We start from the raw sequence: 26,571 nt of genomic DNA, 5'->3' as shown, positions 1-26,571 counted from the left end.
TCTCGATCTCCTGACCTCGTGATCCGCCCGTCTCAGCCTCCCAAAGTGCTGGGATTAAGGCTTGAGCCACCGCGCCTGGCCTCTTTTTTGTACTTTAAGTAGAGACGGGGTTTCACCATGTTAGCCAGGATGGTCTTGATCTCCTGACCTCGTTATCCACCTGCCTCAGCCTCCCAAAGTGCTGGGATTACAGGCGTGAGCCACTGCACCCGGCTGGAGTGCTTTTTATTTTTTATTTTTGAGATAGGGTCTCACTTTGTCACCCAAGCCAGAGTGTGGTAGCACAGTCATAGTTCGTATAACCTGAACTGCTGGGCTTAAGTGATCTTCCTACCTCAGCCTCCTGAATAGCTGGGACTACAAATGAGTGCCACCACATCCAGCTGCTTTTTTTTTTTTTTTTTTTGCTGATCTTGATCTCCCAAGCTCAAGTGATCCTCCCACTCTGATCTCCCAAAGTGGATAAGAAGCATGAGCCGCTGTGCCCAGTCTTCAGTGAGGTGCTTTAAAATGCTGATGCCCCACCTTCAGATATTCTGAATTAATATGTCTGGGATCTGGCCCAGGCATGGTTTTTGCTTTTTGTTTTTTGTTTTTTGAGATGGAGTCTTGCTCTGTTGCCCAAGCTGGAGTGCAGTGGTGCGATCTTGGCTCGCTGCAACCCTCCGCCTTCTGGGTTCAAGCGATTCTCTTGCCTCAGCCTCCTGAGTAGCTAGGATTACAGGTGCCCACCACCATGCAGATTTTTTTTTTTTTTTTTTTTTTTTTGAGACAGAGTCTCGCTGTCTCACCCAGGCTGGAGTGAAGTGGCGTGATCTTGGCTCACTGCAACCTCCGCCTTCTAGGTTCAAGCGATTCTCCTGCCTCAGCCTCCCGAGTAGCCAGGATTACAGGCGCCTGCCACCATGCCCAGCTAATTTTTGTATTTTTAGTAGAGACAGGGTTTTACCATGTTGGCCAGGCCGGTTTCAAACTTCTGACCTCAAGTGATCCATCTGTCTTGGCCTCCCAGAGTGCTGGGATTACAGGTGTGAGCTGCCGCACCCGGTTTAATGTTTCTTTTTTAATTTTTTAAATTTATTGATTTTCACACATTTTCCCTCTTTACTAGCAGTCAGTATATCATATGAATATAGACATAAAATTCCTCAACAAAATACTAGCAGATAAAATCCAACAGCATGGAAAAAGAATTACACACCATGACCTAGTGGAGTTTATACCAGAAATGCAAGGTTAGTTTAATATGTGAACATCAATTAATATACTACATTAGAATTACAATAAAGGATAAAAACCACATGATTATCTCAATACAAGCGGAAAAACATTGACAAAATCCGATATACTTTTTTTTTTTGAGGCAGAGTCTCCCTCTGTTGTGCAGGCTGAGGTTCAGTGGCACGATCTCAGCTCACTGCAACCTCCGCCTCCTGGGTTCAAATGATTCTCCTCGCCCAGCCTCCCAAGTAGCTGGAACTACAGGCATGTACCAACCACCATGCTCTGCTAATTGTTGGATTTTTAGTAAACATGAGGTTTTGCCATGTTGGCCAGGCTGGTCTCAACTCCTGACCTCAAGTAATCCGCCTGCCTCAGCCTCCCAAAGTGCTGGGAAATCCAATCTACTTTCTGATGAGAATACTCATCAAACTAGAAATGTGAAGGAACTTCCTCAGCCTGAGAAAGGGCATCATAAAAAACCCACAGCTCCAGCACTTTGGGAATTTGAGGTGGGCAGATCACGAGGTCAGGAGGTCGAGACCAGCCTAGCCAACATAGTGAAACCCCGTGTCTACAAAAATACCAAAAAAAAAAAAAAAAAAAAATTTGGCATGGTGGTGGGTGCCTGTAATCCTAGCTACTCCGGAGGCTGAGAATCACTTGAACCTGGGAGGCTGAGGTTGCAGTGAGCCGAGATTGTGCACCACTGCATACCAGCCTGGGCGACAGTGCAAGACTCCGTCTCAAAAACAAACAACCCACAGCTGATATCATACTTAATGTTGAAATACTAGATGCTTTTCCCTCTTAAGATGAGGAACAAGGCCGGGCGTAGTAGCTCACACCTGTAATCCCAGCACTTTGGGAGGCCAAAGTGGGTGGATCACCTGAGGTCAGGAGTTTGACACCAGCTTGGCCAACATGGTGAAACCCTGTCTCTACTGAAAATACAGAAAATTAGCTTAGCGTGGTGGTGGGTACCTGTAATCCCAGCTACTCAGGAGGCTGAGGCAAGAGAATTGCTTGAACCGGGGAGATGGAGGTTGCAGTGAGCCAGGGTCATGCCATTGCACCCCAGCCTGGGCAACAAGAGTGAGGCTGCGTCTTAATTAAAAAAAAAAAAAAAAAGATGAGGAACGAGACAGGAATGTCCATTCACCATGTCTGTCCAGGATTTTCCTGGAGGTTCCAGAAGGGGCACTTAAGTAAGAAAAAGAAATTAAAGGCCCCAGATGTGGTGGCTATTGCCTGTAATCCCAGCATTTTGGGAGGCTGAAGCAGAAGGATTGCTTGAGGTCAGGAGTTCAATACCAGCCTGGGCAACACAGCGAGACTCTGTGTCTACAAAAAGTTTTAAAATTAGCCAAGCGTTGGCTGGGTGCAGTGGCTCATGCCTGTAATCCCAGCACTTTGGGAGGCTGAGGCGGGCGGATCACGAGGTCAGGAGATTGAGACCATCCTGGCCAACACAATGAAACCCTGTCTCTACTAAAAATACAAAAAATTAGCTGGGTGCGGTGGTGGCCGCCTGTAGTCCCAGCTACTCAGGAGGCTGAGGCAGAATGGCATGAACCTGGGAGGTGGGGTTGCAGTGAGCTGAGATCACACCACTGCACTCCAGCCTGGGTGACAGAGCGAGACTCCATCTCAAAAAAAAAAAAAAATTAGCCAGGCATGGTGACATGCACCTGTAGTCTCAGCTACTTGGGAAGGTGAGGTGGGAGGATCGCTTGAGCCCAGGAGGTCAAGGCTACAGTGAGCCATGATCATGCCAATGCGCTTGATACAGGGTAACTGTGTCTCTAAAAAATGTGTAAAAAGAAAACAATAAAATAAAAACAAAAGGCATCCAGATTGAAAAGGAAAAGATAAAACTGTCTCAACTTGGACATGACATGATCTGGTATATAGAAAATCCCAAGTAATCTAATAAAAAACTATTAGAACTAATAAACAAGTTCAGCAAGTTGTAGGACACATGATTGACATATAAAAATATATTTCTATACACTAGCCATAAATAATGCAAAAATGAAATTAAGAAAAATAATTCCATACCGGGCATGGTGACCCATGCCTGTAATCCCAGCACTTTAAGAGGCTGAGGTGGGAGGATTGCTTGACCCAGAAGTTTAAAACCAGCCTGGACAGCACAGTGATACCCCACCTTTACAAAAAATTTAAAACTTAGGTGGGCATGGTAGCATATGCCTGTAGTCCCAGCTACTTGGGAGGCTGAGGTAGGAGGATCACTTGAGCTCAGTAGTTTTGGGCTGCAGTGAGCTGTGATTGTATCACTGCACTCCAGCCTGGGTGACAGAGTAAGACCCCATCTCTAAAAAACAATAAAAGAGGCCGGGCGCAGTGGCTCAAGCCTGTAATCCCAGCACTTTGGGAGGCGGAGACGGGCGGATCACGAGGTCAGGAGATCGAGACCATCCTGGCTAACACGGTGAAACCCCGTCTCTATTAAAAAATACAAAAAAAAACTAGCCGGGCGAGGTGGCGGGTGCCTGTAGTTTCAGCTACTCGGGAGGCTGAGGCAGGAGAATGGCGTAAACCCGGGAGGCGGAGCTTGCATGAGCTGAGATCCGGCCACTGCACTCCAGCCTGGGCGACAGAGCGAGACTCCATCTCAAAAAAAAAAAAAAAAAGAAGAATCAAACAAGTAGATATCCCATGTTCATGGATCAGAAGATAGCAGTAATTCTCAAATTGATCTACAGATTCAACACCATCCCTGTTTGGATCCCAGCTGGCTTTTTTGCAGAAATTAACAGCTGATTCTAAAATTCATATGAAATTGTGGGGAAGTGAGAACAGCCAAAACAATTTTGAAAAAAAAAAAAAAAAAAGAACAAAGTTGGAAGACTCGCACCTCCTGATTTCAAAACTTACCACAAAGCTATAGTTATCAAAAACAATGTGGTAGGCAGGGCATGGTGGGTCATGCCTGTAATCCCAGCATTTTGGGAGGCCAAGGTGGACTGATCCCTTGAGTCCAGGAGTTCAAGACCAGCCTGGCCAACATGGCGAAACCCCTTCTCCACTAAAAATACAAAAATGAGCCAGGTGTGGTGGTGGGCGCCTGTAATTCCAGCTACTTGGGAGGCTGAGGCAGGAAAACCACTTGAACCTGGGTGACAGAGGTTGCAGTGAGCCAAGCTTGCACCACTGCACTCCAGTCTGGGCGATACTCCCTCTCAAAAACAAAAACAAAACAATGTGATAGTGGCATAAGTGTCGACATGTAGATCAATAGAATAGAATTGTAAACCCAGAAATAAACCTTTATATTTATGGTCAATTGGTTTTTAGCAAGGGTGTCAAGACAATAAAATAGGGAAAGAATAGTCTTTAACAAATTCAACTGTATGTCCACATTATGCGATCCCCTTCCACACACCATACACCATAATTAATTCAAAGTGGATCATAGACCTGAATGTCAAAATGTAAAACTCAACAAAACAAAACAAAAACTCTTAGAAGAAAACATTGTAGGCTGGGTGCAGTGGCTCACACCTGTAATCCCAGCACTTTGGGAGGCTGAGGTGGGTGGATCATGAGGTCAGGAGTTCGAGACCAGCCTGACCAACATGGTGAAACCCCGTCTCTACTATAAATACAAAAATTAGCCAGGTGTGGTGTTGAGTGCCTGTAATCCCGCTACTTGGGAGGCTGAGACAGGAGAATTGCTTGAACCCGGGAGGCAGAGGTTGCAGTGAGCCGAGATTGCAGCACTGCACTCCAGCCTGGGCAACAGAATGAGACTCCATCTCCAAAAAAAAAAAAAAAAGAAGAAGAAAACGTTGATGTAAATCTCTTGACCTTGGGCTAGGCAATGGTTGTTTTTAGATATAATACCAAAAAAAAAAAAAAAAAAAAAAAAAGCACAGCTATTAAAAGGAAAAGGATAAGTTGGACTTCATCAAAATTTAAAATTTGATGTTACAAATGATAAAGTGAATAGACAGCTCTCAGAATGGAAGAAAATATTTGCAAGTCATAAGGGTATAATATCCATCCAGAATATATAAAGGCCATGGTGGTGGCTCACACCTGTGATCCAGCACTTTGGGAGGCCAAGATGAGAAGACTGCTTGAGGCCAGGAGTTTCACACTAGCCTGGGCAACATAGAAAGACCCCATCTGTACAAAAAAATACAAAAATTAGTTGGGTATGGTGGCTCATCCCTGTAATCCCAGCTGCTTAAGAGGCTGAGGTGGGAGGATCACTTGTGTCTGGGAGGTCGAGGCTGCAGTGAGCTGAGATTACACCACTGTACTCCAGCCTGAGCAACAAAACAAGACCATGTCTCAAAAAAAAAAAAAAAAAAAAAAAAAGACAATATATAAAGAACTCTTACAACTTAGCTGTACACAGTGGCTCATTCCTATAATCCCAGCACTTTGGGAGGCCAGGGCAGGTGGATCACGAGGTCAGGAGTTCAAGACCAGCCTGATCAACTTGGTGAAACCCTGTCTCTACTAAAAATACAAAAATTAGCCAGGCATGGTGGTGCGTGCCTGTAATCCCAGCTACTCAGGAGGCTGAGCCAGGATAATAACTTTAACCCAGGAGGCGGAGGTTGCAGTGAGCTGAGATTGTGCCACTGCACTCCAACCTGGGCAAGAGAGCGAGACTCCATCTCAAAAAAAAAAAAAAAAAAAAGACTACACATTGGGTACAGTGTATACACTGCTCAACTGCTCAGGTGATGTGTACATCACAATCTCAGAAATCACCAGTAAAAAACTTATTCTTGTAACTACTACCCATTCCCCAAAAACCTATTGGAAAAAAAATAGACAAAACAGCTGGGTGCGGTGGCTCATGCCTGTAATCCCAGCACTTTGGGAGGCTGAGATGAGGGGATCACTTGATGTCAGGAGTTCGAGACCAGCCTGGCCAATATGGGGAAACCCCATTTCTACTAAAGATACAAAAAATTAGCTGGGTGTGGTGGTGTGCACCTGTAATCCCAGCTACTCGGGAGACTGAGGCAGGAGAATGGCTTGAACCTGGGAGGCAGAGGTAGCAGCGAGCCAAGATTGTGCCATTGCACTCCAGCCTGGGCAACAGGGCGAGACTCCATTTCAGAAAAAAAAAAAATTAGCCAGGCATGGTGACGCATGCCTGTAGTCCCAGCTACTCAGGAGGCTGAGGCAGAAAAGTCTCTTGAACCTGGGAGGTGGAGGTTTCAGTGAGCTGAGATAACACCACTGCACTCCAGCTTGGGCAATAGAGCGAGACTCCATCTCAAAAAAAAAAAAAAAAAAAAGACAAAACAGGTTTTGGTGAGGATATGGAGAAATTGGAGCTCATCCACATTTGACTCTTGAACAACTTGATGGTTAGGGGTGCTGACCTTCCACACAATTGAAAATCTGCCTGTAACTTTTTTTTGTTTTGTTTTGTTTTTTAAAAAACGAGATTTCGCTCTGTCACTCAGGCCAGAATGCAGTGGTGTGGTTATAGCTCACTGCAACCTTGAACTGCTGGGCTCAAGCAATCCTCCTGCCTCAGTCTCCCAAGTAGCTGGAACCATATGTGTGCACCACCATGCCTGGTTAATTTTTTTCTTTTTGGAGAGATAGGGTCTCACTATGTTACCCAGGCTGGTCCTGAACTCCTAGGCTCAAGTGATCCTCCCATCTTGGCTTCCCAAAGTGGTAGGATTACAGGCGTGAGCCACCGTGCCAGGCTACATATAACTTTTGACTCCCCAAAAATCCAGCCAGGTGCAGTGGCTCACCTATGTAATTCCAGCACTTTGGGAGGCCAAGCTGGGAGGATTGCTTGAGCCCAGGAGTTTGAGATCAGCCTGGAAAATAGAGGGCAACCCCACCTCTATGAAAATTTTAAAAATTAGTTGGGTGTGGTGGCGCACACGTGTAGTCCCAGCTACTCAGGAGGCAGTGGTGGGAGGATTGCTTGAGTTGGGAGGTCAAGTCTGCAGTGAGCCTTGATCATACCACTGTATTCCAGCCTGGGCAACAGAGTGAGATCCTGTCTCAAAATATCTTAACTACTAATAGCCCACTGTTGTCCAGAGGCCTCAGGGATTACATAAACAGTCGATTAACATTTTTTTTAATGTGAGCCAAAGATTTATGTCTTCATTTCTTGCATTTGAAGTACTCTTCGATGACATCCTTGGCCTGAGACTCTTTGCCATAGTCCTTAACTACCATATAACTGCAACCAACCACTTTACGGGGCTTCCCTTCTCTCAGTTTTATAGAGGCCTACCCATTCCCCTAGTTTCTTGCTGTCATCAACCTTAATTAGGTTCAGCACAAAGGGCCTCCACCAACCTGACATACATAGGCTCATCACAGTCGGATGCAAGCACACAAAGATGGGCTTGGCACTTGTCTAAGGCTTTGGCAGCTTCGCGAATTCCACGTGCTAGGCCATCGTGGATGAGGGCGGTCTTCAGCACCTCTTGTAAAGCAGTATTAACGTCCATTACACCTCCAGCAGCAATGCCTTCCTCGCCATGGCGGTGGGTTACGGGTGAAGGTGAATCTTGAACTCACCCACGCCTCCGCCTCCGTGCAACTTGGCGGCGGCAGGGAAAGAGCGATTAACATATTTTTAAATTTTATCTATCTATCTATCTATATATATATATATATATATTTTTTTTTTGAGACAGAGTCTTGCTCTGTTGCCCAGGCTGGAGTGCAGTGGCGTGATCTCGGCTCACTGCAAGCTCTGCCTCCCGGGTTCAGGCTATTCTCCTGCCTCAGCCTCCTGAGTAGCTGGAACTACAGGCGCCCGCCACCACGCCCGGCTAATTTTTTGTATTTTTAGTAGAGACGGAGTTTCACCGTGTTAGCCAGGATGGTCTCGATCTCCTGACCTCGTGATTCACCCGCCTTGGCCTCCCAAAGTGCTGGGATTACAGGCGTGAGCCACCGCACCCGGCCCTAATATATATATATTATACTATAATCTTACAATAAGCTGGAGAAAAGAAAATGTTATTAAGAAAATCAGGAAGAGAAAACACATTTAATTTACTATTCATTAGGTGGAAGTGGATCATGATAAAGGTCTTCATTCTCATTGTCTTCACATTGAGTAAGCTGAGGAGGAGGGGGAAGAAGAGGAGGGGTTGGTCTTGCTGTCTTAGGGGTGGCAGAGGCAGAAGAGGTGGAGGAGGTAGATGGAGAGGCAGGCACATTCAGCTGTAACTTTCTTTTTTACTAGCCCCCCGGTGTTTAAAGTTGTAACTTTAATTAAATTTAATTAGTTTTTTTGAAACAGAGTCTCACACGGTCACCCAGGCTGGAGTGCAGTGGCGCAATCTCAGCTCACTGTAACATCGCCTCCCAGGCGCAAGCAATTCTCCACTGTAACATCGCCTCCCAGACGCAAGCAATTCTCCCGGCTCAGCCTCCTGAGTAGTTGAGATTACAGGCACGCACCACCATGTCTGAATAAATTTTTTTTTTTTTTTTTTTTTTTTTTTACCGGGGCGTTCCTGAGTTTATCTGGGGCACACATGGGCGAGGGCCCTACAACTAGAAGGTGTTGGGCCTCTTGGTGGTGAAGCGTGGCTTTTGCTGACGGCGCAGGACCCTGTGGGGCAGCAGGAACCTGATCTTGTAGTCGTGTGCAGGTGGCACTTGCTGGCTACAATCTCCTCTACCTTCATGATCTGGATGGAGTAGGCCCAGGTGCGGTGCCAGGCGCCCATGTCTCGGTCGCGGTGGGTGACAGCGCCCCTGGTGGTCAGCTTCCGGTATTCCCGGTACATGTGGGTGCCGCTCCGGGAGTCAGGGCGCAGCCAGATGCCGAAGTTCTTCACCCGCAGGGGGCGCTTCTCAAATGCCTGCCCACAGTAGACAGTCTCCCCTGAAGACTTCTTCATCTCTTTAACTGAGATACGAAGTACCAGAGCGGGACTTGGCGACGACATCATTAGGCACAAAGATTTGCATATGGTAGAGGGGCGGTGTATGGCATTTGGGGGTGGGCAGGCAGCGACCCACCACCTTGTACTCTTGTAGTGTGCCCGAGGTTTTCATGGCATCCTCTCCACACTTGCCGCCACCCGCAAAAGGAGCCTGGCTAATTTTTTTATTTTTAGTAGAGATGGGTTTTTGCCACGTTGGCCATGCTGGTCTTGAACTCCTGACCTTAAGTGATTCTCCTGCCTAGCCTCCCAAAGTGCTGGGATTACAGGCGTGAGCCACCACACCTGGTCTTATTTTTCAGACAGAGTCTTGCTCTGTCGCCCAGGCTGGAGTGCAGTGGCACGATCTCAGCCCCCTGCAGCCTCTGCCTCCTGGGTTCAAGTGATTCTCCTGCCTCAGCCTCCTGAGTAGCTGGGGACTGCAGGAGCGTGCCCCCATGACAAGCTAATTTTTGTATTTATTTATTTATTTTTTTTAGTAGAGATGGGGTCTCTCCCATGTTGGTCAGGCTGCTCTCGAACTCCTGGCCTCAGGTGATCTGCCTGCCTCGACCTCCCAAAGTGCTGGGATTACAGGCGTGAGCCACCACGTGCAGCCATAACTTTTACTGAGGAAAAAAAAAATGCACGTATAAATGGACTCACGGTGTTCAAACCTCTGTTGAAGAAGGGTCAACTGTACATTGTCGATGGGAATATGAAATGGTGCAGTCATCCCCAAAAACAGTCTGGCAGTTCCTCAAACTGTTAAACATGTAGTTACCATATGTCTCAGCAGTTCGACTCCTAAGTATATACCCAAGAGAAGTATAAACATATGTTCACATAAAACTTCTACACGAATGTTCATGGCAGTAGTAGTTATAACAGTCAAAAACATTTGGCAAACAACTCCAAATGTCCATCAATTGATGAATGCATAAATAAAATATGGTTATAGCCTTACAAAACCTGGTTATATTCCATTCCAAAAAGAATGGAATTGGCCAGGCAGGACTGTAATCCTAGCACTTTGGGAGGCCAAGGTGGGTGGATCACCTGAGGTTGGGAGTTCAGGACCAGCCTGGCCAACATGGAGAAACCCCATCTCTACTAAAAATACAAAAACTAGCTGGGGGTGGTGGGGGATGCCTGTAATCCCAGCTACTCAGGAGGCTGAGGCAGGAGAATCGCTTGAACCCGGGAGTCAGAGGTTGTGGTGAGCCGAGATCGTGCCATTGCACTCCAGCCTGGGCAACAAGAGCGAAACTCCATCTCAAAAAAAAAAAAAAAAAAAAAAAACCAGAAAAAAAGGCCGGGTGCAGTGGCTCACGACTGTAATCCCAGCACTTTGGGAGGCCGGGGCAGGTGGATCACAAGGTCAGGAGTTTGAGACCAGCTTGGCAACATGGCGAAACCCCATCTCTACAAAAAAATCTATGAATTAGCTGGGTGCAGTGGCATACACCTATAGTCCCAGCTACTCAGGTAGCTGAGGCAGGATAATCATGAGCCTGGGAAGCAGGTTGCAGCCAAGATTGTGCCACTGCACTCTAGCCTGGGAAACAAAGCAAGATCCTGTCTAAAAAAAATTAATTAATTTAAAAAAATTGATGCAGGAACCTTGAAAACATGTCAGTGGGCCAGGCGCGGTGGCTCATGCATGTAATCCCAGCACTTGGGGAGGCTGAGGCTGGCGGATCACTTGAGGTCAGGAGTTCAAGACCAGCCCGGCCAACGTGATATACCCCTTCTCTACTAAAAATACAAAAATTAGCTGGGCGCGGTGGCATGTGCCTGTAATCCCAGCTACTTGGGATGCTGAGGCATGGGAATCACTTGAACCTGGGAGAAGGAGGTTGCAGTGAGCCGAGATACTGCACTCCAGCCTGGATGACAGAGCAAGACTCCATCTCAAAAAAAACCAAAACCAAAACAAAACAAAACGTGTCAAGTGAAGGAAACCAGTCATAAAGGAGCACTTGTGATTCCATTTGTATGAAATGCCCAGCATAGGGAGATCTATAGAGACAGTGGATGAGTGGTTTCCTGGGGTTGGGAGTGAAGGGAAATTAAATACTGATTTAATTTCTTTCTTTCTTTCTTTTGGAGGTGGAGTTTCGCTGTTTTTCCCCAGGCTGGGGTGCAATGGCATCATCTCAGCTCACTGCAACCTCTGCGTCCCGGGTTCAAGCAATTCTCCTACCTCAGCCTCCCAAGTAGCTGGAATTACAGGCATGCACCACCATGCTCGGCTGATGTTTTGTATTTTTAGTAGCGATGCGGTTTCTCCATGTTGGTCAGGCTGTTCTCGAACGCCCGACTTCAGGTGATCTGCCCGCCTCAGGCTCCCCAGGTGTTGGGATTACAGGCGTGAGCCACTGCACCTGGCCAGATACAGGGATTCTTGTTGGAGTGACACACATTTTATAAAATTAGATTGTAGTGGCTAGGAGTGGTGGCTCACACACGTGATCCCAGCACTTTGGGAGACAGTGGTGGGAGGATCACTTGACGCCAGGAGTTCAAGACCAGCGTGGGCAACACAGCAAGACCCTGGGTCTCTGTAAACTATTTTCAAATTAGCTGGGCATGGTGGCACGCATCTGTAGTCCCAGCTTCTCGACGCTCTGGGGCTGGAGGATCACTTGAGCCCAGGAGTTGGAGGCTGTACTGAGCTTTGTTCACGCCCCTGGGGCAGCGGGGTTGGTGGTGCTGTTCCATGAACAAAGTCTTTGAGTCATCTGAGCCCATTTCTTGGGTAAGGTAAACATCGGGGCTGGTGAGTTAACCACATAATCTGGCTTGTGCCCTCAACCCTGCGGGGCCCTTGCATCCGTTAGCGGGTAAGCTGCCAGACTAATGCTGAATATTCTCTTTGGGCCAGGTGATTGTCTGACAAGCAGAGGCATGAGCTGGGTCCAGGCCACCCTACTGGCCCGAGGCCTCTCTAGGGCCTGGGGAGGCATCTGCAGGGCTGCCCTTCCAGGAACTTCCATCTCTCAGGTAGGCACCAGCCAGGCAGTCTTTTGGGTAGAGGGAGGTAAGCTTGGGATTTGCTCCCACCCCCTTCAGAATCCACTCTGTGAAGTCAGCTTGGTGAGTCTGGGCTGGCCTATCAGTGCTGAGGTCCCATTAAAAGTCCCTAATTTACGTATGTATGTGTGTTCGTGTGTTTGTGTTTTTTTAATTTTTTATTTATTTTTTTTTAAATTTTTTTTGAGTCGGAGTCTCGCTCTGTCGCCCAGGCTGGAGTGCAGTGGCCGGATCTCAGCTCACTGCAAGCTCTGCCTCCCGGGTTCACGCCATTCTCCGGCCTCAGCCTCCCGAGTAGCTGGGACTACAGGCGCCCGCCACCTCGCCCAGCTAGTTTTTTGTATTTTTTAGTAGAGACGGGCTGGTCTCGATCTCCTGACCTCGTGATCCGCCCATCTCGGCCTCCCAAAGTGCTGGGATTACAGGCTTGAGCCACCGCACCCGGCCGTGTGTTTGTTTTTTGAGACAGTGTCTCGCTCTGTAGCCGAGGCTGGAGTGCAGTAGTGTGATTACAGCTCACTGTAATCTTGACCTGCCAAGTTCAAGCAATCCCCCTGCCTCATCCTCCCAAGTAGCGGGGACTATAGGCACATACTACCATGCCTGGCTAATTTTTGTATATTTTTGTAGAGACGGGGTTTCACCATGTTGGGCAGGCTGGTCTTAAACTCTGGGCTCAAGCGATCCACCTGCGTCAGCCTCCCAAAGTGCTGGGATTACAGGCATGAGCCACCATGCCTGGCCAAAATTCCCTAATTTATTTATTTTTTTGAAACAAGGTCTTGCTCTGTCACCCAGGCTGGAGTACAGTGGTGGAATCAGGGCTCACTGCAGCCTCAAACTCCTGGGCTCAAATGAGCCTCCCACCTCAGCCCCCTGAGTAGCTGGGACCACAGACTTGAGCCACCACACCCAGCTAATTTTTTTTTTTTTTTTTTGAGATGGAGTTTTGCTCTTGTCGCCAAGGCTGGAGTATAGTGGCATGGTCTTGGCTCACTGCAACCTCTGCCTCCTGGGTTCAAGTGATTCTCCTGCCTCAGCCTCCCGAGTAGCTGTGATTACAGGCATGTGTCACCATGCCCAGCTAATTTTTGTAATTTTAGTAGAGACAGGGTTTCACCGTGTTGGCCAGGCTGATCTCGAACTCCTGATCTCAGGTGATTTGCCCGCCTCAGCCTCCCAAAGTGCTGGGATTACAGACATGAGCCACCATACCCGGCTGCTAATTTTTTTAAACATGTGGTCTTGCTGTGTTATCCAGACTGGTCTTGAACCTCTGGGCCCTCAGTCCTTCCACTTTGGCCTCCCAAAGTGCTAGGATTACAGGTGTGAGCCACTGTGCCTGGACCCTAATTTAAGAGGTGCTAGTGTCCACGTGGGTGAGGGGATTGACTTTGAAAATAAGGATGTATGAGCTCGGTGGATTTGTGTGGTGACTGTGGGCAGGTCCTCCTGCATCTACTTGTGGAGATGGGGCAGAAAACTGAATTTTCTTCCCGTACCCATAGTGACCAGATGGCGAAAGCAGATTGACAGCCATAGATAGCAATAACGATGATGGTGGGAATATTAATAGTTCCCGTATTGAGCGCTTACTCTGTGCCTGGCCCCGTGCTATGCATTTCATTTACATTACCTCCGTTGCAGTGTTTCCCCCTTGTTAGGCATTTTAGAGCTTCCTGTCTGATTTTTACCCCAGAGTGGTATAATACTACACCACCTATAGTATTAATTGACTGAAATTTCAGGTTTTTGTTTTGAGATGGAGTCTCCCTCTGTCACCCAGGCTGGAGTGCAGTGGTGCGATCTCAGCTCATTGCAACCTCTGCCTCCCGGGTTCAAGTGAGTTTCCTGCCTCATCCTCCTGAATAGCTGGGATTACAGGTGCGCGGCACCACGCCCGGCTCATTTTTGTATTTTTGATAGAGATGGGGTTTCACTACGTTGGCCAGGCTGGTCTCGAACTCCTGACCTCAAGTGATCCACCCACCTCTCAAAGTGCTGGGATTACAGGCACAAGCCATTGCACCCAGCCTGAAATTTTACTTTAAATGAATGCCTTTTTTTGTTTTTTGTTTTTTTTAACATTGCCTTATCAAAGAAGGATATGGAATGGCTGTTGGGAACCGCAGAGTAGGGGGACTAAGGGCACTGACTCCATTCTCAGCTTGCATGCTTTGCAGCTGTGTAACATTGTGCATCCCACTTCATCTTCCTTAGCCTTGGTTTTTCTCATCTGTAAAATGAGCGTAGTAAGAGTACCCCCCACCACATTTATAAGGTGCTCAACTGTGTCTACAGTGGAAGAATACTTGGTAAATATCGTCTCTTTTGAGACAGGATCTCACTCTGTCGCCCAGGCGGGAGTGCAGTGGCGTGATCTTGGCTCACTGCAATGTCAACCTCCCTGTCTCAGTTGATCTGCCTACTTCAGCCTCCACAGTAGCTGGGACTACATACATACACCACCATGCCTGGCTAATTTTTGTATTTTTTTGTAGAGATGAGGTTTCAGCAGATTGCCCAGGCTGGTCTGGAACTCCTGACCTCAGGTGATCTGCCCACCTCAGCCTCCTAAAGTGCTGGGATTATAAGTGTGAGCCACCAAGCCTGGACTAATATTGGCTCTTAACTTGTTAGCTATATATGTGTGTGTGTGTGTGTGTGTGTGTGTCTGTGTGTGTGTCTGTGTAGATAAACACACATACATTCACTTATTTTTTAGAGATAAGGTTTCACTCTCTCATTCAGGCTGGAGTGCAGTGACACAATCGTAGTTCACTGCAGCCTGGAACTCCTGGGCTCAAGCAATCCTCCCGCTTCAGCCTCCTAAGTAGCGGGGAGTACAGGTATACACCACCATGCCCAGCTTATTTTTTAATTTTTTCCATAGAGAGATGGAGTCTTACTATGTTGCCCAGGCTGCAATGCAGTGGTGCAATCAAAGCACAGTACAGCCTTGCTAACTAGCTGTATATTTTTAAGATGCCTTATATGTAACCCTTCTAATTTAAAAATTCAATTTAAAATAAGAAATTTGTTACTGTGTCATCTAGAACCAGAGTTTGGCTACTCTGGAGACTGAGGTGGGAGGATCACTTGAGCCCAGGAGTTCTGGGCTGTTGTGCACTATGCTGATGGAGTGTCCTGCACTAAGTTTTGCATGAATATTGTAACCTCCTGGGACTTGGGGGACCACTAGGTTGCCTAAGGAAGTGTGAACTGACCCAGGTTGGAAACAGCAGGTCAAAACTCCTGTGCTGACCAGTTGGCTCATGCCTGTGAATAGCCACTGCACTCCCCACCTGGGCAACATAGCTAGACTCCATCTCTTTTTTTTTTTTTTTTTTTGAGACGGAGTCTCACTCTGTAGCCCAGGCTGGAGTGCAGTGGCCGGATCTCAGCTCACTGCAAGCTCTGCCTCCCGGGTTCACGCCATTCTCCGGCCTCAGCCTCGCAAGTAGCTGGGACTACAGGCGCCCGCCACCTCGCCCGGCTAGTTTTTTGTATTTCTTAGTAGAGACGGGGTTTCACTGTGTTAGCCAGGATGGTCTCGATCTCCTGACCTCGTGATCCACCCGTCTCGGCCTCCCAAAGTGCTGGGATTACAGGCTTGAGCCACCGCGCCCGGCCTAGACTCCATCTCTTAAAGAAAAAAGGGTCCCAGCGCTTTGGGAGGCTGCAGTGGGTGGATCACCTTAGGTCAGGAATTCGAGACCATCCTGGCCAACATGGTGAAACCCCGTCTCTACTAAAAATACAAAAATTAGGCCAGGCACAGTGGCTCACATCTGTAATCCCAGCACTTTGGGAGGCTGAGGTGAGTGGATCATGAGGTCAGGAGTTCAAGACCAGCCTGGCCAACATGTGAAACCACGTCTCTACTAAAAATACAAAAAATTAGCTGGGCCCCGTGGTGGCATGTGCCTGTAATCCCAGCTACTTCGGAGGCTGAGGCAGAAGAATTGCTTGAACCAGGGAGTCAGAGGTTGTAGTGAGCCGAGATCGTGCCACTGCACTCCAGCCTGGCAACAGAGCGAGACTCCGTCTCAGGAAAAACAAACAAACACAACACAAAAATCAGCTGGGCATGGTGGCAGGCACCTGTAATCCTAGCTACTTGGGAGGCTGAGGCAGGAGATTCGCTTGAACCCAGAAGGCAGAGGTTGCAGTGAGCTGAGATGGCGCCATTGCACTCCAGCCTGGGTGATAAGAGTGAAACTCTATCTCAAGAAAAAAAAGAAAAAGAAAGGGGCTGGGTGCGGTGGCTCATGCCTATAATCAGAAGACTTGGGGAAGCTAGGTCAGGTGCGGTGGCTCACGCCTGTAATCCCAGCACTCTGGGAGGCCAAGGTGGGCGGATCATGAGGTCAGGAGATCGAGACCATCCTAACGTGGTGAAACCCCGTCTCTATTAAAAATACAAAAAATTCGCTGGGCGTGGTGGCGGGCGCCTGTAGTTCCAGCTACTCAGGAGGCTGAGGCAGGAGAATGGTGTGAACCCGGGAGGTGGAGCTTGCAGTGAGTGGAGATTGCACCACTGCACTCCAGCCTGGGCGACAGAGCGAGACTCTGTCTCAAAAAAAAAAAAAAAGACTTGGGGAGGTCGAGGCAAGTGGATCACTTGAGGCCTGGAGTTTGAGACCAGCCTGGCCAACATGATGAAACCCCATCTTTACTAAAAATACAAAAATTAGCAGGGCATGGTGGAACACGTCTGTAGTCCAGCTTACTTGTGAGGCAAAGGCATGAGAATCGCTTGAACATGGGAGACGGAGGTTGCAGTGAGCTGAGGTCATGCCACTGCGCTGCAGCATGGGTGACGGAAAGAGACTGTCTTAAAAAAAAAAAAAAATTAAAAGCAAAAAGGGCCACCAGGCACAGTGGCTCATGTCTGTAATCCCAACACTTTGGGAGGTGGAGACGGGATGATCACTTGAAGCCAGGTGTTCAAGACCAGCCTGGGCAAAACAGCGTAACTCCTGTCTGCTGAAAATGGAAAAATTAGCCAGGTGCGGTGGTGTACACCTGTAGTTCCAGCTACTGGACAGGCAGAGGGGGAGAATTGCTTGAGCCCAGGAGTTCAAAGCTGCAGTAGCCCTAGTAGCACAACTACATTCCAGCCTAGGCCACAGAGCCAGACCTTGTCTCAAAAAAAAAAAAAAAAAAAAAAAAAAAATATATATATATATATATATAGAGGGCATGTGCGTGTCATCACTGTGATTATTACCAAGTTGCCTCCGTGGCAGTTTTTACCAGCTCCCCATAGCCATGGCTAACAGTACCTGTTCCCTCCCTACTGTGCCAGCATTGTGTTTTATTGCACTTTGTAATGGCGTTGAATCTTGGGTTCGTAACCACAGTTCCATACCTCCAAGTCCTCAGGGAGGCCACTGGGACCTCTCCCAGGAAAGCCAGCCTGGCGCCCCCATAGACACTGGGAGGTGCCGGATTCCAGCAATTCTCCTCCCTCCCCAGGTCCCTCGCCAGCTCCCTCGGGGCCTGCACTGCAGCGCAGCCGCCCATAGCTCTGAACAGTCCCTGGTTTCCAGCCCACCGGAACCCCGGCAGAGGCCCACCAAGGCTCTGGTGCCCTATGAGGACCTGTTTGGGCAGGCGCCTAGCGGGGAACGGGACAAGGCCAGCTTCCTGCAGGCGGTGCAGAAATTTGGGGAGCACAGCGTGCGTAAGCGGGGCCACATTGACTTCATCTACCTGGCCCTGCGCAAGATGCGGGAGTATGGCGTCGAGCGGGACCTGGCTGTGTACAACCAGCTGCTCGACATCTTCCCCAAAGAGGTCTTCCGGCCTCGCAACGTCATCCAGCGCATCTTCGTCCACTACCCTCGGCAGCAGGAGTGTGGGATTGCCGTCCTGGAGCAGATGGAGAGCCACGGTGAGGCCAGGAGGCTGGCGCGGGGTGGGGAGTGGGCTACCCTGATAGCTGGCAACACCTCTCCTGGGTCTCAGCCCCTCCTTCCTCCATGGCTCCGTCTCTGTCTCTCTGGCTCCCCTCCCTCTGCCAATCCATCTTTTCATCACTCATCTCTCTTTCTTGCCTTCCTCTGACTTTTCCTTCCTTCCTTCCTTCCTTCCTGCCTGCCTGCCTGCCTGCCTGCCTGCTTTCCTTCCTTCCTTCCTTCCTTCCCTCCCTCTCTCCCTCTCTCCCTCCGTCCCTTCCTTCCTCTCTTTCTATCTTTCTTTTAGAAGTAGGGTCTCGCTATGTTGCCCAGGCTGGTCTCAAACTCCTGGGCTCAAGCGATCCTCTCCCCTTGGCCTCCCAGTGTGCTGGGATTACAGGCATGAGCCTTTTTCTTTCTAATTCTCTCTGATTCTTTTCTCCCTGTCTGTGATCAATTCCCTGACTTCAATGTTCTCTTCTCTCCTCTTCCCTTCCCTCCATCCCCCTCCGTCTCTGAGGTTCTGCCTGCATCTGCCCAGCACAGGTGTGATGCCCAACAAGGAGACAGAGTTCCTGCTGATTCAGATATTTGGACGCAAAAGCTACCCCATGCTCAAGTTGCTGCGCCTGAAGCTGTGGTTCCCTCGATTCATGAACATCAACCCCTTCCCAGTGCCCCGGGACCTGTCCCAGGACCCGGTGGAGCTGGCCACGTTTGGCCTGAGGCACATGGAGCCTGACCTTAGTGCCAGGGTCACCATCTACCAGGTATCCGCCCTTGTCCACAGCCTCAGCTGCCACCCCAGGTCAGGCTCCCACCGTTCCTCCTCCAAGCTCCCCTTCTCTCACTCTAGTGACTGTGGTGAATCAAGTTCTTTTTTGAGACAGGGTCTTGCTCTGTTGCCCAGGCTGGAGTGCAGTGGCACTAACTCGGCTCACTGCAGCCTCTGCCTCCCAGGCTCAAGCGATCTTTCCACCTCAGCCTCCTGAGTAGCTGGGACTCCAGTCTACTGAGTAGCTGGAGTCTAGCCTCCTAAGTAGCTGGGACTACAGTCCAGCTACTCAGTCCAGCCTCCTGAGTAGCTAGGACTCCAGTCTGAGTAGCTGGGAGTCCAGTCCACACACCACCACGCCTGGCTAATTAAAAAAACTGTATTTTTTACAGAGACAGAGTCTCACTATATTGCCCAGGCTGGTCTTGAACTCCTGGGCTCAAGTAATCCTCCTGCCTTGGCCTCCCAAAGTGCTGGGATTACAGGCATGAGGCACCGTGCCTGGCCGTGAATTAAGTTCTGATTCTCTGGCTGAGTCCTCTGGTAGGTTCCCATGGTCCTTACTGCTGGCACAGCTTGAGTAACCTCTGTTTCAGTCCTTTCAGGCTGCTCTAACAAAATCTCTTAGCTTGGGTCATTTATGAACAACAAAAATTTATTGCTCACAGTTCTAGAGGCTGGGAAGTTCAAGATCAAGGTGTCACCAGATCTAGGTCTGGTCAGGGTTTGCTCTCTGCTTCAAGGATGACACCTTCTGGCTGTGTCCTCACATAGTATAAGAGGCAAACAAGCCCCTCAGACCTCTACTGTTTTTTGAGACAAGGTCTGGCTCTATTGCCCAGGCTGGAGCACAGTGGCACTATCTTGGCTCACTGCAAATTCCACCTCCTGGGCTGAAGCCATCCTTTCACCTCAGCCTCCTGAGTAGCTGGGACTATAGTTGTACACCACCACACCCAGCTAATTTTTGTATTTCTTGTAGAGATGGGGTTCCACCACGTTGCCCAGGCTGGTCTCAAACTTGTGAGCTCAAGCGATCCACCTGCGTTAGCCTCCCAAAGTGCTGGGATTGCAAGCATGAGCCACCATGCCTGGCCCCCTCAGACATTTGTTTTCTTTTTTGAGACGGAGTCTCGCTCTGTTGCCAGGCTGGAGTGCTGTGGTGCCATCTTGGCTCACTGCAACTCTGACTCCCTGGTTCAAGCAATTCTCCTGCCTCAGCCTCCCGAGTAGCTGGCACTACAGGCATGCACCACCACGCCCAGCTAATTTTTGTATTTTTAGTAGAGACAGGGTTTCACCATGTTGGCCAGGCTGGTCTCGATCTCCTGACCTCATGATCTGCCCACCTCAGCCTCCCAAAGTGCTGGGATTACACGCATGAGCCACCATGCCCAGCCCAGACCTCTTTTATAAGGGAACTAATCTCATTCATGAGAGCAGAGCCCTTATGATCTAAGTGCCTCTCTTCTCAAAGGCCTGACCTCTTAATCCTATTGCATTGGAGATACACTGCAACATGAATTTCAGGGGGCCATAAACATTCAGACCATAGCACCCTCCCATCCTTCTCCCAACACTTGCTACCTTCTAGACATCTTCCTTCTTTTCTGTGCCAGTTCCCACCACAGGCCTTTGTGTTCTCTGTTCCTTCTGCCAGGAACACTGTTCCCCGTGGACTTCATGTTATTCCGGTCTCAGCTCCACTATTCCTAATCAGGATGCCCTTCCTGACCTCCCTGGCCAAGGCACCACCCCTTCACAGTGCTGGGCTTGGTTCCTTATTCACCATGACTCAGTCTCCCTCCTGTCTCCCAAGGCTGAGCACAGGATTTGGTGCAAAGCTGACACTTGGTAGTGGCTTGTTGAATGACTGAGTGGAGTAACACCCCCATCTCAGTGTCCTGGGAGTCTCCACTCACGCCAGATCACATAAGGGATCCAAAGAGAGCCCCTCACAGCACTTGTCATCTGGTCCTGGATGGATAACAGTTTCCTTAAGAGCCAGTGGTTCTGAGATGGAGAAGCCTGGGGCGCTGTGGGAGCCCAGAGTGGGCAGGTAGGGCTTCCTGGGGGAGGTAAGGAGAGCAGAGGACTCTGGGCAGAGGGAGCAGTGTGTACCAGGGAATGGGGTGCAGTGAGTGGGGGCACCTGATTAAAGAGCTTGATCTCAAACCTCCTGGTTGGTGGGGAGAGCCATGCCAGGGGCGGGGGGCGGGGATTTAAGAAGAGGGATGGGCTGGGCACGGTGGCTCACGCCTGTAATCCCAGCACTTTGGGAGGCCGAGGCGGGCGGATCATGAAGTCAGGAGATCAAGACCATTCTGGCTAACACAGTGAAACCCTGTCTCTACTAAAAATACAAAAAAATTAGCCAGGTGTGGTGGCGGGCGCCTGTAGTCCCAGCTACTCGGGAGGCTGAGGCAGAAGAATGGCGTGAACCTGGGAGGCAGAGTTTGCAGTGAGCCAAGATAGTGCCACTGCACTCCAGCCTGGGCGATAGAGCAAGACTCTGTCTCAAAAAAAGAAAAAAGAGGGATGGGGTTGGAATCATGTTTCTGGAAGAATCTGCAATTGGAAACGTGTCTCCTGGCGGCTGTGTGGATGATATTGGACGGGGAGAGGGGCTAGGGGACCAGGGTTGTAGGTCCCGGTGAGAGACACCTTGAGACCAGCAGTAGAATGTGGGAGGAAGGGTTGTTTTTAGTTCATTTCTTCATTTTGCAAAGCAATGCACTAAAAAGCCAAACAGCATGTAAAGGCACACGGTGACGAGTCCTCTGCTTCTACCCAGGCCCCGCCCCCTCCCCACCCCTGTCTCCTTCCCCAGAGGTGACTATTTCCATGTCTCCTTCCAGAGAGGTTCTATGCATTTGCAGATCTCTCTCTCTCTCTCTCTTTTTTTTTTTTTTTTTTTTTTTTTTTGCATCTATATCCTTTGTATTTAAATATCCTTCACCCCCATCTCATGGAGTAAAATACAGCCAGGCACAGTGGCTCATGCCTGTAATCCCAGCACTTTGGGAGGCTGACGCAGATGGACTGCTTGAGCCCAGAAGTTTGAGACCAGCCTGGGCAACATGCCAAGACCCTGTCTCTACCAAAAAAATATATGAAAATTAGCTGGGAGTGGTGGTGCACACCTGTAGCCCCAGCTACTCAGGAGGCTGAGGCAGGAGGATGGCTTGAACTCAGGAAGTCAAGGCTGTGGTAAGCCGTGATCATACCACTGTAAACCAGACTGGGCGACGGAGCAGGATCCTATCTGTTTAAAAAAAGAAGTTTCTTGGCCAGGCATGGTGGCTCACACCTGTAATCCCAGCACTTTGGGAGGCTGAGGCAGGCGGGATCACCTGAGGTTGGGAGTTCGAGACCAGTCTGACCAACATGGAGAAACCCCGTCTCTATTAAAAATACAAAAAGAATTATCCGGGCGTGGTGATGCATGCCTGTAATCCCAGCTACTTGTGAGGCTGAGGCAGGAGAATCGCTTGAACCCGGGAGGTGGAGGTTGCAGTGAGCCAAGATTGTGCCATTGCACTCCAGTCTGGGCAATAAGAATGAAACTCCGTCTCAAAAAAAAAAAAAAAAAAAGTTTCTTTAGTAGCAGGGGATTATATACATGTACCTTGCGTTTTGCAAATGTCACTTAAAACAACTAGAAGTCACTGATCCATCTCAATTTTTCTTTTTTTTTTTTTTGAGACAGAGCCTTGTTCTGTCGCCCATGCTGGAGTGCGGTGGCACAGTCTCGGCTCACTACCACCTCCATCTCCCAGGTTCAAGCAATTCTCGTTCCTCAGCCTCCCGTGTAGCAGGGACTACAGGTGTGTGCCACCACTCCCAGCTAATTTTTGTATTTTTAGTAGAGTTGGGGTTTCACCATGTTGGCCAGGCTGGTCTCAAACTCCTGGCCTCAAGTGATCCACCAGCCTCGGCCTCCCAAAATGCTGGGATTACAGGTGTGAGCCACCGTGCCCGTCCTGCCTATCTCAGTTTTTTTAACTTGAAAGGATGAATGATATATGTTCTAACAGCTGTCCACTGTTTTGGTTCAAAAGCAGGTGCATTTTGTTAAAAAAAAAAAAAATTTGTTGGTGGGGTGCAGTGCCTCTCTACTAAAAATACAAAATTAGCCGGGCGTGGTGGCGCATGCCTGTAAATCCCAGCTACTCGGGAGACTGAGGCAGGAGAATCGCTTGAACCCACGAGGTGAAGGTTGTAGTGAGCCGAGATCACGCCACTGCATTCCAGCCTAGGCAACAAGAGTAAAACTCCATCTCAAAAAAAAAAAAAAAAATTTGTCTAGTGTTTTTGAATTATGTTCAGGTTATAGAATTTTAAAAGATACAAAAAGGTATTCCTTCCCACCCTGTCCTCCACAGAGGTGAAAGCTATCATTTGCTTCTAGTGTCTCCTTCCTGGGATATTCTGTATATGTGAAGTTATTTTTCTTCTTGTAATTCACAAGCACTGAGCACTTACTATTTGCCAGGGACTGTTCTACACATTTTACAACCACCCAAAGTTAGGTTTATGCCCATAATCCTAGTGCTTTGGGAGGCCAAGGCAGGCGGATCACCTGAGGCCAGGAGTTTGAGACCAGTCAGGCCAACATAGCAAAACCCTATCTCTACTAAAAATACAAAAAATTAGCCGGGCGTGGTGGCAGGTGCCTGTAGTCCCAGCTACTCGGGAGGCTGAGGCAGGAGAATCGCTTGAACCCAGGAGGCGGAGGCTATAGTGAGTCAAGATCACGCCACTGCACTCCAGCCTGAGCAACAAGAGAAAAACTCCATCTCAAAAATAAAAAAATTTAAAAAATTAAATTAGCGGGGCATAGTGGTGTACACCCTTAGACCCAGCTACTTGGGAAACTGAGGTGGGAAGATCACTTGAGCCCAGGAGTTCAGGCCTACAGTGAACTATGATCGTGCCACCATACTCCAGCATGGATGACAGAGAGGGAGACCCCATCTCTATAAAAGAAAAAAAAAGCCGGGCGCGGTGGCTCAAGCCTGTAATCCCAGCACTTTGGGAGGCCGAGACGGGTGGATCACAAGGTCAGGAGATCGAGACCATCCTGGTTAACACGGTGAAACCCCGTCTCTACTAAAAAAATACAAAAAAATTAGCCGGGCGAGGTGGCGGGCGCCTGTAGTCCCAGCTACTCGGGAGGCTGAGGCAGGAGAATGGCGTGAACCCGGGAGGCGGAGCTTGCAGTGAGCTGAGATCGCACCACTGCACTCCAGCCTGGGCGACAGAGCGAGACTCCGTCTCAAAAAAAAAAAAAAAAAAAAAAAATCATAATGGGAATTAAGTGCTATTATCATCCCTATTGTGCATCTGAAAAAACTGAGGCACACAGGTACAGTGACTTGGCCGAGGTCACATAGCTTGTGACAGAGTCAGGATTTTGACACGTGGGCTGGCTCCAGGGTGGTTCCCTCAGGGTGAGCATCCTAAAGGTTGGTGGCTATTGCCAAATGGGACAGAGGGACAAGGGGACAGGATGGAGGACCATGTACCAGATCCAGGAAAGGTGTCCTAAATTCGCTGATAACCCCCTTTCTGTTTCTCTGTCTCCAGTTCCTCTGTAGGGGATTGGGGGTTACAAGATTACATCCCTACTTTCTCTTGCAGGTTCCTTTGCCCAAAGACTCAACAGGTGCAGCAGATCCCCCCCAGCCCCACATCGTAGGTAAGTCCGCAAGCATAGGGGCAGCCAGGTCTCTAACCTGACCCAGGCCCTGCTGGACCTAAGCTGGGCTCCCTGAGCCTTTGGGCAGAGTCCCTCACAGGGCACAGGGCATGTATATCTCCACACCAGGAATCCAGAGTCCCGATCAGCAGGCTGCCCTGGCCCGCCACAACCCTGCCCGGCCCATCTTTGTCGAGGGCCCCTTCTCCCTGTGGCTCCGAAACAAGTGTGTGTATTACCACATCCTCAGAGCTGACTTGCTGCCCCCGGAGGAGAGGGTGAGGGCTTAAAGCAAAGCACGTGTCGGGCCTGGGGAGTGGGGCTGGCACCACCCTGAGGGTGCATGGGAGAGGCTGGGGGAGGGAGACTACGAGAGCCCCGGCCTCTGACCCTCCTGCCTGCACTCCCCTCTTTGGAGTAGGAAGTGGAAGAGACCCCGGAGGAGTGGAACCTCTATTACCCGATGCAGCTGGACCTGGAGTATTCAAGGAGTGGCTGGGACGACTACGAGTTTGACATCAATGAAGGTAGAAACTGGGCCTGGTGCGGTGGGTGTGCCTGTAATCTCAGCCCTCCGACAGGCTGAGGTGGGAGGATCACTTGAGCCTGGGAGCTGAGGTTGCAGTGAATTATGATTGAGCCACTGCACTCTGGCCTGCGTGATAGACCCTGTCTCTTAAAAAAAAAAAAAAAAAAAAAGGCAAAAACCTGGACAGGCAGGACTTCCAAACATTCCAAACACCACCCAGGATGAGGGGCGGCCTCTGGGGTCAAGGAGTAGGCCCAGGCTGAGATGTAGTCCACTTACCCCCTCATCCTCCCGCCACACACTCTCATTTGCCTCAGGGGCTCCAGACCTCAGGCCACTCAGCCCTGTCGGCCCTTGGTCATTCCCTCCCTCCACACCTCTGTGCTGGCTACTGGGTGTCACCAGGGCAAACCTAGTCCCTTGAGTCAGTAAGGGAACAGGCAAATTACACTTTGGGAGCTTAGGAGAGGAACGTGCCTTGAGTGGGAGGTCAGGAGGGCTTCCTAGCAGAATCTAGAAGACCCAGGAGGCATCGCTTGGGTGAAGTGTGGAGTGGGCAGCCTAGGCAGCAGGGCTAGCTTGTGCAAAGGTTTGGAGGCACAAGAAAGTGGAAGGAAGCCGGGTGCAGTGGCTCAGGCCTGTAATCCCAGCACTTTGGGAGGCTGAGACGGGTGGATCATTTGAGGTCAGGAATTTGAGACCAGTCTGGCCAACATAGTGAAACCCCATCTCTACTAAAAATTTAAAAATTAGCCGGGCGTGGTGCTGTGCGCCTGTAGTCCCAGCTCCTCTGGAGGCCAAGGCAGGAGAATCACTTGAACCTGGGAGGCGGAAGTTGCAGTGAGCCGAGATCTCGCCACTGCACTCCGGCCTGGGCGACACAGCGAGACTCCATCTCAAACAAAAAAGAAAGTGGAAGGGAGTGTAAAATACCTCAAAAAGGTGTAGGCATGGGTTAGCCGCTGCAGCCCCCACTGTGCAAATCCTGAGGGTGTATCTCTTCCAACAGTGGAGGAAGGCCCTGTCTTCGCCATGTGCATGGCGGGTGCCCATGACCAGGCGACGCTGGCCAAGTGGATCCAGGGCCTGCAGGAGACCAATCCAACTCTGGCCCAGATCCCCGTGGTCTTCCGCCTGACCCGGGCCACCGGGGAGCTCCACACATCCTCTGCAAGGCTGGAGGAACCGCCCCCGCCCGAGGACCACGAGGAAGACGACAGCCGGCAGCGACAGCAGCAGGGCCAGAGCTGAGTCTGAGCGGGCGTGAGGGCACAGGCTGTGGCCCGAGGCGGCGGTGGACTGAAGGCATGAGATGCCCTTTGAGTGTACAGCAAATAAATGTTTTCCTGCTTGGGGCTCCCTTCCCTTCTCTCTGGCAGTGTAGCATTCCCTCCCCAGGATCTCAGGCTGCCAGCGATGGGCAGGCGAGACCCCTCCAGGATCTGCAGGCTCTTCTGGTTCTCCCCCTTCAAGCGAAGTTGGAAAGTTTAATC

The 26,571-nt window shown here is 49.7% G+C and overlaps 1 protein-coding gene and 2 pseudogenes across 4 annotated transcripts in view; 1 reads left to right on the top strand and 2 right to left on the bottom strand.

Annotated features, from left to right (window-relative positions):
* LOC105471911 (ECSIT signaling integrator) overlaps positions 1-26,433 on the top strand; it is a 30,351-nt gene extending 3,918 nt beyond the window's left edge. For 2 of the 4 annotated variants that reach the window (XM_011724769.3, XM_011724855.3), the window contains 7 exons: positions 12,022-12,140; positions 17,652-18,069; positions 18,620-18,843; positions 24,492-24,549; positions 24,679-24,827; positions 24,971-25,076; positions 26,088-26,433. In XM_011724769.3, the coding sequence (XP_011723071.2) occupies positions 12,045-12,140; positions 17,652-18,069; positions 18,620-18,843; positions 24,492-24,549; positions 24,679-24,827; positions 24,971-25,076; positions 26,088-26,329 (1,293 nt within the window). In that variant the 5' untranslated portion in view covers positions 12,022-12,044 and the 3' untranslated portion in view covers positions 26,330-26,433. The remainder of the gene's footprint in view (positions 1-12,021; positions 12,141-17,651; positions 18,070-18,619; positions 18,844-24,491; positions 24,550-24,678; positions 24,828-24,970; positions 25,077-26,087) is intronic. The other 2 variants (XM_071086940.1, XM_011724939.2) reach the window with 2 other exon arrangements.
* On the bottom strand, positions 6,673-8,303 carry LOC105471844 (small ribosomal subunit protein eS12-like; annotated as a pseudogene).
* On the bottom strand, positions 8,163-9,415 carry LOC105471784 (large ribosomal subunit protein eL20 pseudogene; annotated as a pseudogene).
* Positions 26,434-26,571: the final 138 nt, after the last annotated feature.

This window comes from Macaca nemestrina, chromosome 20 (assembly GCF_043159975.1).
Source record: "Macaca nemestrina isolate mMacNem1 chromosome 20, mMacNem.hap1, whole genome shotgun sequence".
In the NCBI taxonomy this organism is placed as follows: Eukaryota; Metazoa; Chordata; class Mammalia; order Primates; family Cercopithecidae; genus Macaca; species Macaca nemestrina.
The sequence above is the reverse complement of the archived record's forward strand: the minus strand, read 5'-3'. Positions and strand labels throughout refer to the sequence as shown.